This window comes from Vombatus ursinus, unplaced genomic scaffold, assembly GCF_900497805.2.
Source record: "Vombatus ursinus unplaced genomic scaffold, bare-nosed wombat genome assembly UNPS02000749.1, whole genome shotgun sequence".
NCBI classification, from domain to species: Eukaryota; Metazoa; Chordata; class Mammalia; order Diprotodontia; family Vombatidae; genus Vombatus; species Vombatus ursinus.
In genome coordinates this window covers 11,724,935-11,740,595 of record NW_020940527.1, presented here as the reverse complement: position 1 = coordinate 11,740,595, position 15,661 = coordinate 11,724,935, and the positions used below count along the sequence as shown (strand labels likewise).

At 40.1% G+C, this 15,661-nt stretch overlaps 1 protein-coding gene across 2 annotated transcripts in view; it reads right to left on the bottom strand.

The window, feature by feature from the left end:
* BMS1 (BMS1 ribosome biogenesis factor) overlaps window positions 1-11,926 on the bottom strand; it is a 36,537-nt gene extending 24,611 nt beyond the window's left edge. For both annotated transcript variants that reach the window (XM_027860108.1, XM_027860116.1), the window contains exons 1-5: window positions 11,822-11,926; window positions 7,592-7,793; window positions 6,811-7,001; window positions 2,211-2,290; window positions 312-500 (exon numbers count right to left, since the gene is read on the bottom strand). In XM_027860108.1, the coding sequence (XP_027715909.1) occupies window positions 312-500; window positions 2,211-2,290; window positions 6,811-7,001; window positions 7,592-7,767 (636 nt within the window). In that variant the 5' untranslated portion in view covers window positions 7,768-7,793; window positions 11,822-11,926. The remainder of the gene's footprint in view (window positions 1-311; window positions 501-2,210; window positions 2,291-6,810; window positions 7,002-7,591; window positions 7,794-11,821) is intronic.
* Window positions 11,927-15,661: the final 3,735 nt, after the last annotated feature.

Here is a 15,661-nt window from a genome sequence, read left to right as displayed (position 1 = left end):
ATGGGCAAGTGACTTTGCCCAGGGCCACACAGCTAGTAAGTGTTATATGTCTGAGGCCAGATTTGAACTCAGGTCCTCCTGACTCCAGGACCAGTGCTCTATCCACTGCACCACCTAGCTGCCCCACGATAAGCATTTCTTAAGGGCCTACCTTGTGCCAGACACTATGCTAAGATTTCAGAAGTCACCTAGTCCAGTTCCCTCATTTTACAAAGAAGAGTCCTAAAGCCTAGAGAAATTAGAAAGAACAAGGGTCAAGACGCTTCAAGAGATATGTAATATAGGCACCAAATTTTGACTGTGATACCTACTGGATAGACTTCTGTCCAAAACCTGTGCTTTAATCTCTTCTTGGTCTTCTTCAGCTGTTTGTTGTTCTTGAAGGTGTCGAGGTGTGTGAGGATACCCATGATTTTAGGGAATCCGTGCACTTGGCAGATGTTTAGAAATTCAAATGTTTCCATTTCAAACCCAAAGCTAGCATCAATAAGCATAAGAACCTGAAACAGAAAACAGCAGCCAATTACCTTGGAAGTGATCAACCAGCGAGGGAATCGAGACTCTGACTCAAGCTTCTCTTTAGAGAATCACACTGACAAGGAAAACATTTTGGTTTTACTATCAAGGGACCTTAGTATCGACCAAGGGTCACAATCTTCCACCTCAAGAATCTGAATGTATTAGAAAGAAAACAGATAAAAACAGAAGCTTCTCAGGATTCTTTACTTTTAAGAAAAGCAATTCCTTTATAAAGTACTTTTAGATCTAAAAATATAAACTATAGGTCTCTGAGCAGTCATCCTTCCATTCAACCTAGAAAGGCAATTTAAAAAAAATACTAATAGAATGTAGAATCCTATGTAGAATCAAATGCCTTTTTCCAATCTCACTTTGAGGGAAACAAATTTTGTTAAAGAAATTATCTTATCAGATTTCCCATAACTTCCCATCCAGCTGTTTAAGAATTCTTCCATTAGAGCTGGTCCAGGAAGTAATTTGAAAAAGCACAGAAATCAGACTGAAAATTTGTACAGGTGGTCCTCTTTACAAAAATACACCACACATATACAAACACAAATTCAAATTTACAACAGAGATAAATGTTGGAGGTGATTTAAAAGGGCTCTTCGCCTACATGAAGTATATAGGAGTCCTTTAAATATCGAAATCCTCTACCTTTTTGAGATACAATGGAAATTACTAAGATGTATTTTACATATATCTTTTAAATATCAGTAGCAAAAACAAGATACATCTGAATACAATAAAAGTATAAAGTCTCAATCAATAAGGATTTACCAAGTAATTAGTAGGCCCTGTGTCAGAAACTGAAGAGATAAAAGAGCAGCTAACATTTATCTAGTGTTTTAAGATTTTCAAAGTACTTTCTATATGTTATCTCAGCTGAACTTCATAAAAACCCTGTGAGGTAGGTGTTATTATCCCCAATTTACGGAGGAAGACTGAGATTAACTAATTTTCCCAGGGCCGAGTGTTAACACACTCAAACTTAGGTCTTCCTGAGTCCAAGTCCAAGACTCTATGAATTACACCATCTGGCTACCACAAATGAAATAGCCTATGCCTTCAATGAACTTACATTATATCGAGAGATCACACATTCAAAAATAAACATATACAAGGTAATCTTTTATTTAGGGATTGAAAAAGCACTAGGATAGGGCTAAGAAAGCCTTCAAGTAGAAGGCAGCATTTGAGTTGATCTTCAAAAGAAACTAGGAATTCTAAGAGGCAATAGTGAGGAGAAAGTGCATTCCAGTTACTACAAAGGCATGGAGAAAGAAGACAAAGTATTGGGTGTGAAGAGGAAAATCTTTGTCTGTTGTGTGGAAGAGAGACTGGAAAGGGGAGAGACTTCAGGCAGGGAGACCAATTAGTAAGCTATTTCAAAAACAGAAGACAGAGGAGATGAAGGTCTGCACTAGGGTGGTGACCATGGGAGTACAGGGGAAAGGACAGGTATAAGAGATGTAGCAGTAGAAACCACAAGATTTAGCAACTGATTGGATATATTAGAAGGACAGTGAAAAGTCAAGGATGACTGTGAAGTTTTGAAACTAGGGTCTGGATGGTAGTGCCTTCAACAGAAATAGGAAACAGGGCTGGGGATGGAAAGAAGATAATGAATTACTCTATTTTAGATATGTCAGATTCTCCAAAAGAGACTAAAGCTTTCCCTGATAACTTACCAAATCAGCCACTTTTGCCAAATCAATCATTGTGTTAATGTCACATCCACATTCAATGATGGTAAGCCGTCGTTTTTTACCTGAGAATAAAGATGTAGAAAACTTAAATTTTAAAAACACCTAAAATCATTTACCTTGTAAACTGGTTTACTCAAATATTTCTACAGTATCTACCAAAGTATTTGCTCTTTTCTGGGGTGTTTCTTGTTCTGTTTTGTTTGGGGGGAGGCAGTTGATAGCAAAAACTTAGAAACAAAGTAAGAGGCCATTGATTGGGACGGCTGGAATTGCAGTATCTGAGTCTCATGGAATTTTATTGCACTATTGGAAAAAATGAATGTCATAAATTCAGAGAAATATGGAAAGATGTGTACACGGTAGTGTGTTTTTAAATGAATACCAAGAAAACAACATATACAACTACTATAATAATGTAAATAAAACCATCACTAAATAGCAGTCATTAAAAATGACCAATCTCAGTTCTGAATAACAAGTGACTCAGTCCCTCTTCTCAATCAAAAGGTAGGCATCTATGGCCATGGATGCTACATCAATTGGTTTTTCTTAACTCTTTTTTTTTATTCCAAGTAATGTTCAATGGTGTGGGAAAAGGGGGATACATAGGGGGAACTTCCAGGGATTGAACTATAGTGTGTAAACAAAAGGCATCATTGAAAATTTAAAAACATGTATGTAACAAAAATATTCAAATACCATGCCATAATTGAAATAATATGGAGGAAAATGTCAAATAATTATGTATTCTTAAAGACTGACATATAATAGTCTATAACAAAGATTTTCTAAGAAAGAACTGTTAAAATAAAATATATTAACCATAGTAATATCTACAAACATTAGCTACTGTATACTAAATAGGAGATCTCTGTCCAGTAACAAACAAGCATACTATAAGAAAAAGTGAAATATAACTATATTGACATTCTTGATATATATATTTAGGAAATGATAATCAAATGAGATAAAATTCATAAAGAACTTAGCACAGCACACTGGCTGGTACCCAGGAGGCACTCAGTAATGACTGCTCCTCTCTCCCTTCCACAGGAGAAAATTTTGCCACCAAAGAAAAGAACTATCACCCATTCTCCTTGGAGAGGCAAATAAAATTGGTGGAGCTGATTTTATCTTGTATCCAAAGGCAACCAGAAACTCATCATTTTATTAGACAGCTGGTCATCTCACATTGCCATGCCATGACAATTATCTGCAGAGAACATCATGAAGATAATGACAGCCTATACACCAACTGCTGATACAGATGGTGATGTAGAAAAATCCTATGACAACCTTTTAAGTTAAATTTTAACACTTGGTGACTTCAATGCAACTAGGGGATAACAGTGAAAAGCATGTTGAAAATATGGTTCAAGATTGAGAAATAAGATGAACCAAAGGCTTGTATAGTACACAAAAATCTCATAACTATGTATCATGAATATTCTCTTCAGGAAGAGACTCAGGAAGTGCTGAACACCCCAAGCACCAAAAAAATTCACAAAAAGTGACTGATAATCTTCTAACAGAAAAGGAAGTGGTTAGTTACTATGGAAAATCATTTCCAAATGAACTTTCTATGTGGCTGGATCATCAATTTTTTGGAGCAAAGATAAAAATCAGTAACAAGCTGGAGGCAAGTAGGTAGTCCGGAAAATAGAGGGCTGGACCTGGAGTCAGGAGATGAATCTTCCTGCATTCAAATCTGGCCTCAGATACTTTACAGCCGTATGATCCTGTGCAAGTCACTTAACCCTGTTTGCCTCAGTTCCTAATCTGAAAAATGAGCCGGAGAAGGAAATAGCAAACTATTCTAGTATCTTTGCCAAGAAAACTCCCCAAAAAGAGATCATGAATAGTTGAACATGACCAAAAAGACTGAACAACAACAAACTAGAAGAATAAAAATCAGAAGATCTGACTCTATTTCAACCAGCTTTTGATAACAAAAACAAAGGAAACAGATAAAAGAAAAGATAGTAATCAGGTATCTATTATGTGTGATGCACTGGAGAAAGACAAAAATTAAATGGCTCCTGCTCTCAACGTGCTCACAAAAGTCTATCAGAAGAGATAACAAAAGGCATAAATAAGGATTACAAAACACATATCGAAAGATTCAAAATATATTGGACTGAAGACACTAAGTAGCTAAGGGGATCTCAAGAGGTCTCAGACTGAAGGTGAGAAGTGAACAGAATGATGAAAGAAATGAGGAATTCCAAGAGGCAGACGAGACTTGAGAATGATATCCTTGGCAAAGAGGTTGAAAAAGATGGGAAAGTCAAGTACAATTTTTACTGTTCAGGAAGGATTTAGAGTAACATGTGATTGAAGATGCTGTAAACTGGGTCCAGGTTATGAAGCAATTTGAAAGCCAAACAGAGGAGCTTATGAACTTAAGAAAATGACACTGAGAACTGTGTGACTTAACAAGGGACATAAACCAGAAGGTGATTTCAACAGTCTAGGCAAGATGTGGTAAGAATGGTGGTTCTGTGAGTAGAGAGGAGGAAACAGATGGGAGAGATATTGTAGAGGGAGGAACAACACCAACTGAGACTCACCATTTCCTAACAAAATTTCACTGATGTCAGTCAACACAAAGAGGAGACCAAAAGAGACTGGAAACCTCTTCAGCAAGCAACAAAATGAAATGGAAGCCAAAGCCTACACTGGTTTATAAGATCATATAGAAAAATATGGGACAGTAGGAAAATTAGGTGTATTCAGAATCGGCTGAATGGCTAGACTCAAGAGCAGTCTTTAATGATATATGTCAGTTTGTAATAAGGTCTTCATTGGGGTGTCCCAGAAATCTGGCATTGGCTTTGTGATGTTTAATATTTTTTAATCATCTTCAATAAATTTTCAGGTGACATAAAGCTGGAATAACACAAAGTTAACAAATTGGCTGACAAATTTAGGATACAAAAATACCATAACCAGCTAGAAAACTTGGCTGAATAAAATGAAATTTAATTGGGATAAATGTCAAATCTTAGCTTTGGGCTTAAAATAAAATTTTCAAAAATGCAAAATACAAAGGCATAGTTAGATAGCATCTTGTCTGAAAAAGATTCTCACTCTACTTCACCACAAACATGAAATCATCTGCCAGATCCTGCCATTTCTATCTTCACAACTCTCCTTCCCTTCCCTCTACTCAAACAACCACATCCTTAATTCACTGACTCTTCTGTAACTATTGGGACAGTTTTCTACATGGTCACCCCTTGATGAAAATTTCTAAACACCTGAGTACAACGCTTCTACAATTACCAAAATGATTTGAAGTACAGACATGAACATGGCATGCTCCTACTCAAATTCCAGTGACCCCATGTTGCCCCAGAATCAAACATAAAGTCCTCTGTATCGTTTATAAAGCCCTTCACAATCTGCCCTCAACCTAGCTTTCCAGTCTTCTTGTACATTATTCCCAGTACCTTTCTCTGTGATCCAACCAAACTGGCTTTCTCTGTTCCTCACCCCACAGAAGCCCAACCCAAAACACAGATCAGGAACCACACTGTCCATAAAGACTTTCCTAATTTCCCCAACCAGTAGTGCCCTCCCTGCCCTTGAATCTACACACTTTCTGTACAAACTTAAAAATGGACTTGCTATCTTCCTTGTCTAAATGTAAACTCCTCCAACAAAAGGGTTGTTCTGCTCTTTAAATTTGCATGCCCAGTGTTTTCACACAGAGCCTGACACTTGGGGCTGACTGGTAATTTTAGTAGACTGCCAAATCACCTTGGTGTGACAATGGTATGATGTGGTAGGAAAGAGAATTAATGAGATCTTAAGCTGAATGAAAAGGCAGTTTCCAGAACCAGCAGTGGCAGAGCTGTCCCTGACCCTTTTCAGACCCTGCCTGACATGTACTGTATCTGGCTATGTTTTAGGAGGGGAACCAGAGGGAAAAAGCCTCCATTCAGAAAAGAATCAGTTGAAGAAACCAGGAATGTTCAGACTGAAGGCAATGTAAGAGGTATATCAGAGCTGTCTCAAAGTGTCTGAAGAGCTGCCCAAAAGTGTCTGAAGAGCTGCCCTGTGGAAGGCAGATAAGATTCCTTCAATTTGGATCCAGAAGGAGGAAGCAGGAACAATGGACACAAGTTGTAAAGAGGCAAAGAAGAAACTTTTTAACAATTAGAGCAGTCAAAACAACTGCCTCTGGGCAGTGGGCTCTCCCAACTGTAGAGGCCTTCAAGCAGACTGGATGACCACTTGCGGTAGGTGTTAGACTGATGACCTCCCAGTTCCCTTCCAACTCTAACATTCTACTACTAAATAAAACTCTCATCAGTAGGTGAAAGTCTAAGAACAGTGATTCATTTTGTGTCAAAGTGATGATTTCTAAAAATTACTAAGTAATAAAAGGTGACACAGTTTACCCTATTCCAAATAGTTTAAAATCATCTTCCCTACCACAAAACAATTCAGTTCCATAGCATATTGCATCATTTCCATATTAAACAAAATATAATATCTTACACCTAAAATCTGATGTCTATAAGAAAACACAAAAAAGAAATAAGCACATGTGAGAACATATTAGCACTATGCATACCTGACACAATTGTTACAGGACCCCTAATTTCTGTCAGTTTCTGTCTTGTAAAATTCCGAATAAGGCACTGAATTAAAGTGCTCTTCCCAACTTTTGGAGGACCCATTACCACAACCACCACTGGAGGAGGTTCCATGGGAGTTCGATCAACCACTGGAATATGATGTTTTTTGGTCTTCAAGTCCTGAGTTCTACATGTAAAGAAATAAGAATAAGAAATTCATACACACATGCAAACACATACATAATCACAAATAAAAAGAAAACCTGATGACTGCTCTATTCTAAGGTAGATAAGTCTACCTCAAAGCCCTGCTTGTTTCCTTTTGATAAAGAAGCAATTGTGTTCCGTTAATAGTGTTATCAACCGGTCATGTAGATAAGACTAAAAAACTTTAAAACTTATATTTCTGAATTCATTATAAATGTTTAACAAAAAACAAAAGATGTGCACATAGGTGAAAAGAAAAACAAAAAGCCCTTACCTGTAGTCGATGGAATCAATATTTTGCAAAGAGATCATTAAATACCAAAGGACAATTCAAAGTTTGCGTCATAATGAAAGTCTCCTATGATGTTATTGTTAAGTGACAAGGATAAAGCCTTTCCATGTGTTAAATAAAGTAATGCTCTATAATTACATGGGGGACATTTTTCACTCAAAATAAAACTAATTCCACGTCTTTTACAGCTCTAAAATTAAATTATCCTGTCCCACAGTGTTCGCTATATAAAACAAGAGAGCCACAAGACTAAAAAAAAAAAAAAAAGTTGCCCATACCTGTGGAAGGACCGTGCCATCCTAACAGCCGACTGTACAGCAAAGGCCCTTGGGTTTCTCTTCCGAGCATCTTCCTCATCTCCAAGTCCTAGATCCTTCAGGTGACGTTTCTTTTTCTTCTCTGCTTTTGGCCCACTGTTTTTCTTCCTATGTCTTTTCTGATCCTTGTCCTCCATGATGATTTTTAGCAATCAGCTATCACCTATATCAAAAGACAACTAGCAATCATTTTTCCATCATTCTGGATATGACCAACCAGACAATCAGTGGGGGGAAAAACCCTACCTGTACACAAGGACAATGTGTTTGATCATCTAACAAGGACAGAAAAGAGCTACTACAAATTATTCCCAACTTCACTCTTCCATAAAGTCTATATAAAAGGTCATCTAGTCCAATCCTCTAATTTTAAAAATAGAGAAACTAAGGGTTAGAAAAGTTAAATAACTTTCCCATAGCCACAAAACTAAGAAATGTCAGAGGCAGAATTTGAATTAAGACCTCTCCCTGACTCCACATCCCACACTTTAATAGCTAAATAACTATTCAAGACATAAAGAGGTAAGCATCATTTAGACTCCTGAATCCTACAATTCCATGAAATCACTTGGTCTACTGAGAACAGAAAATTGTCCCTTCATTTATAATTATGCTACAAATATCTCAGCAAAACAATGAAGACAAAGGAAGCATGTCATGCACTTGGAAATAAGCTAAAAAGAAAACAAAAATCTTCATTCAGTTCATCAAGCTCATAAAGACTACTGATTTCTTCAGAACAAACCCAACATACTTGCCTCCAAAGAACTAAGAAGCCTGTGTAACACTCATTTCGTCCAGAAACTAGAGCCAGACCACTATGGCATGAATTTGTGTCAAACATCTCAATGCCCCCTAAAATGACAACAATTCTTAGGGAACACTATCACAATCCTGAGAGTAAGGACTACATATATGGCAAAGGATGCTTAGGGTAAAAAGATGCCAAAAGTCCTGACAAAAATGATGGTGCCAAAATTCATCTACTGGGGGAGTTATGTTGCCTGATTTTTCAATTCCTGTTCTGAAACTGACAACAGAGATTAGGAAAACTAACAGAATCACAGAATCAATAATTTTGGAGTTAGTCTACCAGCAACAAATAAAAAGAGAAATTCCATTTAAAATAACTGTAGACAATATAAAATATTTGGTAGTCTTCTTGCCAAGACAAACCCAGAAACCATATAAACACAATTACATAACACTTCTCACAATAAAGTCAGATCTAAACAACTGGAAAAATATTAATTGCTCAAGGGTAGGCCAATATAAAAAAATTGACAACTCTAACTAAATTAATTTACTTATTCAGTGCCATGCCAATCAAACTACCAAAAATTATTTTACAGAGCTAGGAAAAATAATTATCAAAATTCATCTGGAAGAACAAAAGGTCAAGCATATTAAGGGAATTAATGGGAAAAAAAAAGTGAAAGAAGGTAGCCGAGCCATACAAGATCTCAACCTATACTATAAAGCAGTAATCAACAAAACAATCTGGTAATGGCTAAGAAATACAGTGAGGGATCAGTGGAATAGACTGGGTATACAATATACAGTAGGTAATGAACACAGTAATCTAGTATTTGATAAATGCAAAGATCCCAGCTTTTAGAATGAGAACTCACTATCTGACAAAAACTGTTGAGAAAACTGGAAAGCAGATCAACATCTCATGTCATATATCAAGATAAGGTCAACATGGGTACATAAATGGACATAAAGGGTGATACCATAAGCAAACTAGGGGAGCGTGGAATAGTTTACCTGTCATACCTATAGATAAGGGAAGAATTTATGACCAAACAAGAGACAGAGAGCATTATGGTATGTAAAATGGATAATTTTGATCATATTAAATTTAAAAGTTTCTGTACAAACAAAACAAATGCAATAAGATTAGAAGGAAAGCAGAAAACTGGGAGAAAATGTTGTATTTCTCTGATAAAGGCCTCATTTTCCAAATATGTAAAGAACTGAGTCAATTTAGAAGAACAGAAGGGAGAGAACCAGGAACTTAAAAATTTTTTAAAAGTGAATTTTAAAAATTGTTTTTACATGTAATTGGAAAAATAGTTTAAAAAAAATAATTTTAGAGTTAGAAGAGACTTCCTCTTGGCAACTGCTTCTATTCTAGTGCTTCTGGATCAACCATTTTGTAATGAGCACAGAAAATCTACTCCTCCTTCCACATAAGCACCTTTCAAAATACTTGAATATAGCTATCATTTACCTCCTAAGTCTATTCTTAAAGCTAAAAACCCTTTTCTATCAAATGATTGTCATAAAGCATTATCTTAAGGATTTTCACCATCCTGGTCACATTACTCTGGTCATTCTTTGGCTTACCAATATTTTTTTTTTAAAGTAGTAGCCAGAACTAAACAGAATACTCCAGCTGAGTGACCGAAGCAGAGAAGTGCAGCTGCATTATCACCTATTATACTGTGTTAGGCAGTCTAAAATCTCATTAGCTTGCTAAATTGCCACATCACACTACTGATCCATATTAAATTTGAAATTCACTAAAATCCCCAATCTTTTTGGTCTCCTCCTTAGCCTCTCCCCACCTGGCCCCAGCCCACTCCCATCCCAAACTCATGCTTGTGAAGTCAATTTTTTTAAAACCAAATAGAAAATTTTATATTTATCCCTACTAAATTTTATGGTATTCAATTCAGCCCAACATTCTGGCCCATTGAAAGTGTTTTCTAAATTGTGAGAATGTTTTCCAGTGCACGAACTATCCTTCTTTGCCTCTGTCATCTGTAAATACAAGATGTCCCAAGTCTTAAAAGGCACTGAGACTCTAGGAAAACCCTGTGTAATAAATATGACACAAGCAATGGCAAAGAAGAGAAAGAGTACTTGACTTTTTATTTCCAGTTGTTCAGCAGCAAAGGATCAGAAAGACAAATCAGTAAGAGTAAGAACAGAGACTGAAATGAGAAACAAGACATTCTGTCACAAGACAGACAGAATGGGGAAAGTACCCTCCCTCCAGAATCACAAATTCTCCAAATCTTCCTCATTCCCACAATCAAAATCATAATTTGAGGATCAAGCATCTTTGATGAGTATCAATCAATCAAACATTTATTAAGTGCTTGCTGCAAGCCAGGCACCCTGCTAAGCTCTGGGGAAAAGAGGAAAAGACAGTCTCTGCCCTCAAAGAGTTTACAATATTGGGGGGGGGGCCGAGAATACAACATGTCAACAAATATATTCAAAGCAAGCTATATACAGGATAAATAAGAGATGATTATCAGAGGGAAGGCAAGGGAATTGAGAGGGACTGAGGAAAGCTTCCTGTAGAACACGGGATTTTACTTGGGTCAGAAAAGAAGCACAAGCTAGAATCTCATCCAGGTCCCACAGCCAGCTCCTGTGCATTCAGGAGGGTCTCCATTTATCTTTGTCCAGGGAAGGATCAAGGAAGCTAGGCATCGCAGCAGATAAAAGCACTCGGCTTGGAATCTGGAAGACTCATCTTCCTCAGTTCAAATCTGGCCTCAGACACTTATTAGCTGTGTGACCCTGGGCAAGTGACCATGCGACACTCAAACAAGCCTGTTCACCTGAGTTGCCTCATCTGAAAAAATGAGCTGGAGAAGAAAACGGCACACCATTTCAGTGTCTTTGCCAAAAACCCAAACGGGGTCACGGAAGAGTCAGACACGACTGAAAACGGATTAACAACCAAAAAGGGTTGGATCGGCAGAGATTTAGCGCACAGCAGGCAAAGGAAAGATGTACAGAGGCCCTGGAGGCCCAAACATCAGCACCCGCACTTCTTGGGGAAGGCTCTCCCTCAGTTTCCCCGTCTGTAAATCGCTTAGGGAGGAGGAGCCACACGGAGGGCGAACTAAATTGGAGCGATTCCCAGACGACTCCCCTTCCCACTTTCTGGAACCCGAGGACCCGAATCCGTCCGTTAGCCCTCACCGGGCTAGGGGAGGAGAAGCGACTTCCGCGCGGGACACGAGGACAGGGTGGGCTGAGGCGGAGTGGGGAGGGGCAAAGTAGGGGGGCCAGGGCATCTGGCCGGGCACTCGTCCCCCCCCCATCCCGGGGCCGATGGCCCCCGGGAGGCCGGGACACTCTCCACAGACCGCGACCCTTGCTAGTCAGCCGCCGCCCCCGGGCCGCTCTTGGTCGGCCTCCCACTCTCCCTCGCCCTGTAACTACCTTCCCTCTTCTCTTCTGTCCGCCAGCAGCCGTTACTGGTACGCACAGCGATCACCCTCCTCCTCTCCGCATGGACACCGCCGGAAGCGGAAGTGCGTTCTGCACTTTCCTCCCCGCCTCCCCCAAGGCCGCGGAACAAAATGCCCGGAGTAAAAGGAAGGGACGGCTTTTTCCCGGACGCAGAGACTGAGACGTATTTGATTGGTTGGCGCCGAAGCCAGAGCACGCATGTGCATGGTCAGGGGCGTGCATGCGTAGTCAGACCAGATTCAAGCGATTCCCAGCAGGTGGACCTAGGGTCTTAGGATCCTCCTTAAAGTGCGTGGCATGGGGGGGGGAGGGGGGGTGTCATACATTTACCCACCGAGGAAGCCTTGGGTCAGATCTTTCCTAATCTAACCTTTGACTAGAGGGATTGTGTTGCGGTCTGTGAGGTTGAGACCCCTCAAGGACTGGAGCACAGGACAGGTCGTCTGGAATGAATTCAGAGACCCAAGTATTCTTTAAGTCAAGTTGGCAAAGATTTATTGTTACGCTTTTCAGCGGGTGAGGATTCTTCAGGCACCTGCGGGAGACGGGATGGAGCTGGGGTTTATATGGAAAAGGGCATGGGAAAGGCATGCCAGGGACACGGATGAGGTAATCCAAAGGTCCAGGTGTCTTTGGGAGCTATGGATGGAAATGTGTAGGGAGTGTACCAGACAGGGAGGGAGATGCCAGAGGCATGGACCTTGGGAATCTGGCAAGAGGAAGAGTCCCTGGGCTAGCCAAGGACAGAACTCTGGGCCAGAGAAGACACCCCTCTCTCTGTACTGATTAGAGAATGCTGTGCAACAAGGGAAAGCTTTCTCACCAGAAAGGAGCTTACTAAGGAATTGGAAGGCTGCCAGAGACGTGATCTTAGGGCTGGGGCCTGAGCAGCCCAGCACTCTCTCACCCAGCTTTGTGTAGCTGAACCAGGGAGAGAGCTAAGAGTCTTTCTGGGGCCCACGCATGAATAACTGCTAGGCACAGGGTCCTTGGGCTGGGGAGTGATTGTCAGAGATGGTGTTTCTGAGACTGGGGAAAAACTGGGGTCCAAGCACAAGCACCCCATCATTCCCCCCTTAAATAGATGGGACCCAAAATCTTTTGGGGTGAGGGATAAAGGTCCCAGCTTCTGAAACTGCTTCCTGCTGGGATTGGGTGTAGAGCTGTACCTGCCTCCTGGGGTCCCTCCGTTCAAGGGGTCGGTTCTCTACCCAGTGTCAGGAACTTGGTCGATGCCAGGCCCAAGGGTTGATGGGTTGTGGTCTCAGACAGAGGTTGGTACCCAGCCTGAGCAGTCATCTGGAAGTGGAGGGCACTGAGCCTAGATGAGACAAATCTGGCAAGGAGATTAAGCAAACAAGGGCCAAAAAAAAGTAAAAGGAATATGATCAGGAGTGGGACGAGAATAGGAGTTAACATAGAGAGAAGCCAGGATCCCCAAGAAGAGGATGACCCTGGTCTACTAAGGTTTTCATGGATTTCTCACAACCAATTAGCTTTTTCTAGTATACTTTCGGTGTTGAGAGTTGTTAATATACATACAGCAGGAGGTGTTGGCCAGGGTACAGACACCTCCACTAAGCAAGTAGATAATCCAAAGCTATCTGATTATCTAGGACCACATTTGCCAGGGAATCCAGAGATTGCTAGATGTCCTGGAGACTATAAGCTGTGTCATTTGCCAATTGGTGAATGGTCCCTGTCAGGTTTGAAAGAATGAGCTCATGTTGTAAATGTCTATACTAAGACATGAGATACTCTGCTCCCTTTTTAAGGTACCAGAGAACATTGTCCCAGAAACCACGCTTTACTCTTTTTAGAGTGGAGGTGCTGGGTTTAGTAATACTGAAAATGGTCAGAGGGTGGTGCCAAAAATCCAAGCGAGCACACAGCAAAATCCTTATAAAGTGTTAAACACCGGGTGGCCAAAACAGCAGTCCTAGGGTCCTGCCAACTGGTGGCATTTTGCTTTACTTCTTCCCCAAAATCCTCACCACATGGTCCACCCAACCCACAAAGGAAGGAATATCCCTTAGGGGTACAGATGGGGTCTGTAAAAAGTACTGAGCATGGATGCCCCATGGATCAGTATGACTACATGCTAATATTCCAGGTGAGAGAGAAACTTTCAAAAGATCAACAAGAGTGTTATAGCTAGAAGTGGGGCTGTAGCATTGTATGTCAGCTGGGAAGAGAAGGTTAAATAGGGAGAGCCTACCAGGAGAGTGGCAGGAAGGATTCGGTCGTAGGTGCAAATAGGGAGTGTTCCCTCAAAACAGGTGGTACAGCTAACAGGTAAAATTCCAGGGACACTCATCACTGTAGGCATCCTTACAGGTGATGCAAGTCAAGAGACCAGCAGAGACATTTACAGTCCCGCCCCTGACAGGGGCCTTTACCTGTACAGGGGCCCCAGAGCTTGTCTCCCAAGCAAGAGAATAATTCCTTGTTGAGAAACAGGGTGTTGAGATAGAAAAATTTTCCCATAAAGGAGTGGCCAGTACAAAACGGGTGGCAAAGACCTCTGAGTTGGTTACATTAGGGAGGGGGTTTCTTGCAAAAACTGTCTTAAACAAAAGAGGTTCCTAACTTAAACCTCACAACTGAATAGATACACAATTTTGTTCCACAATCTTGTTTATGCTATGTTCACTCTGGAAGAGACACCTCAGAAAATGAGTCTTTTACATATGATAAATGATACATACGATATTATGATAAATTCAGACAATACTCTTAGGCCATGGGATGACTACAAATTCAGATCAAAACAGCAAGATCTCACATACCACTTGCTCTGATCACAGAAATCTACTGTAAAAGGAAAAGGCAGGGACATGTGACGTGCCAAATATGACAAGATAGAACATCCTGAGCTCTGTTTGAATTCAGGTAAGAGTCACAGTTCTCCAATCATGCAATATCAATTCCACATCATAACCAGACTCAGGAACAGTCAGGTGGGAAACATTCCTTCTCAAAGGAACATAATGGGGAAACTGAGCCAGGAGGATCCCATCTTAGATTGAGGCAAAGATTGTCTTCACAACTCTTTCCCAGATGCAGACCTACACCTGTTAATGGTGCAGGATCACATTGGCATTTCTCTCAGATACTGATTTAATGCAGACCACTATACCCAAATTCAAACTCAAAACACAATTATAGTCCCAAGAGCCTTTTACCTCAAACAGCAAGTTTCACTAATCACAGCTTAAAGCCAGATACAGTTAATTTTACTCTCTTGGAGTTGCAATAAGCAATAAAGATTTACCAGGACATAAGAGATTTCACTTTACATCTTTCCTTCTCAAATTTAAACTTGTCCTGGTGTAAAAGCCAATCATTAGAAATCATTTCTATCTATTGTACATAAATTTGCAACTTCTCAGCAAGCCAAGTTCATTGTTTAGGAACTCCATAACCCAAACAAGTTCTTTTCTCAGGGTAGATGATGTTGGCCACACAGATGGTTTCCAGGGACCTTGGCAAGTTTACAAAATAAGGGGAATTGCCTTGTACCCCATTGGAGGGGCTGATCCTGGTGCCCCTGCTGCCCGACCCCCATATCCCAAGGAGGACTGTTTTGAATGGGCAGAACTAATCTGGATAAGGCTTTTACTCAATCTCCTTTTCACACATGGTAATCAATTAACAATTCTAGGTTTTAACATTAAAACAATAACTTCAAATATCTTAGTTAACAATCTTATAGCTTTCATAAGTGATAGTCAAATTGCTTTAGCTATAATCCCTTCTTTAATTATAGGTAAAGGTGGAAATACCTGGTTTTCTAAATGGCAGTTATAA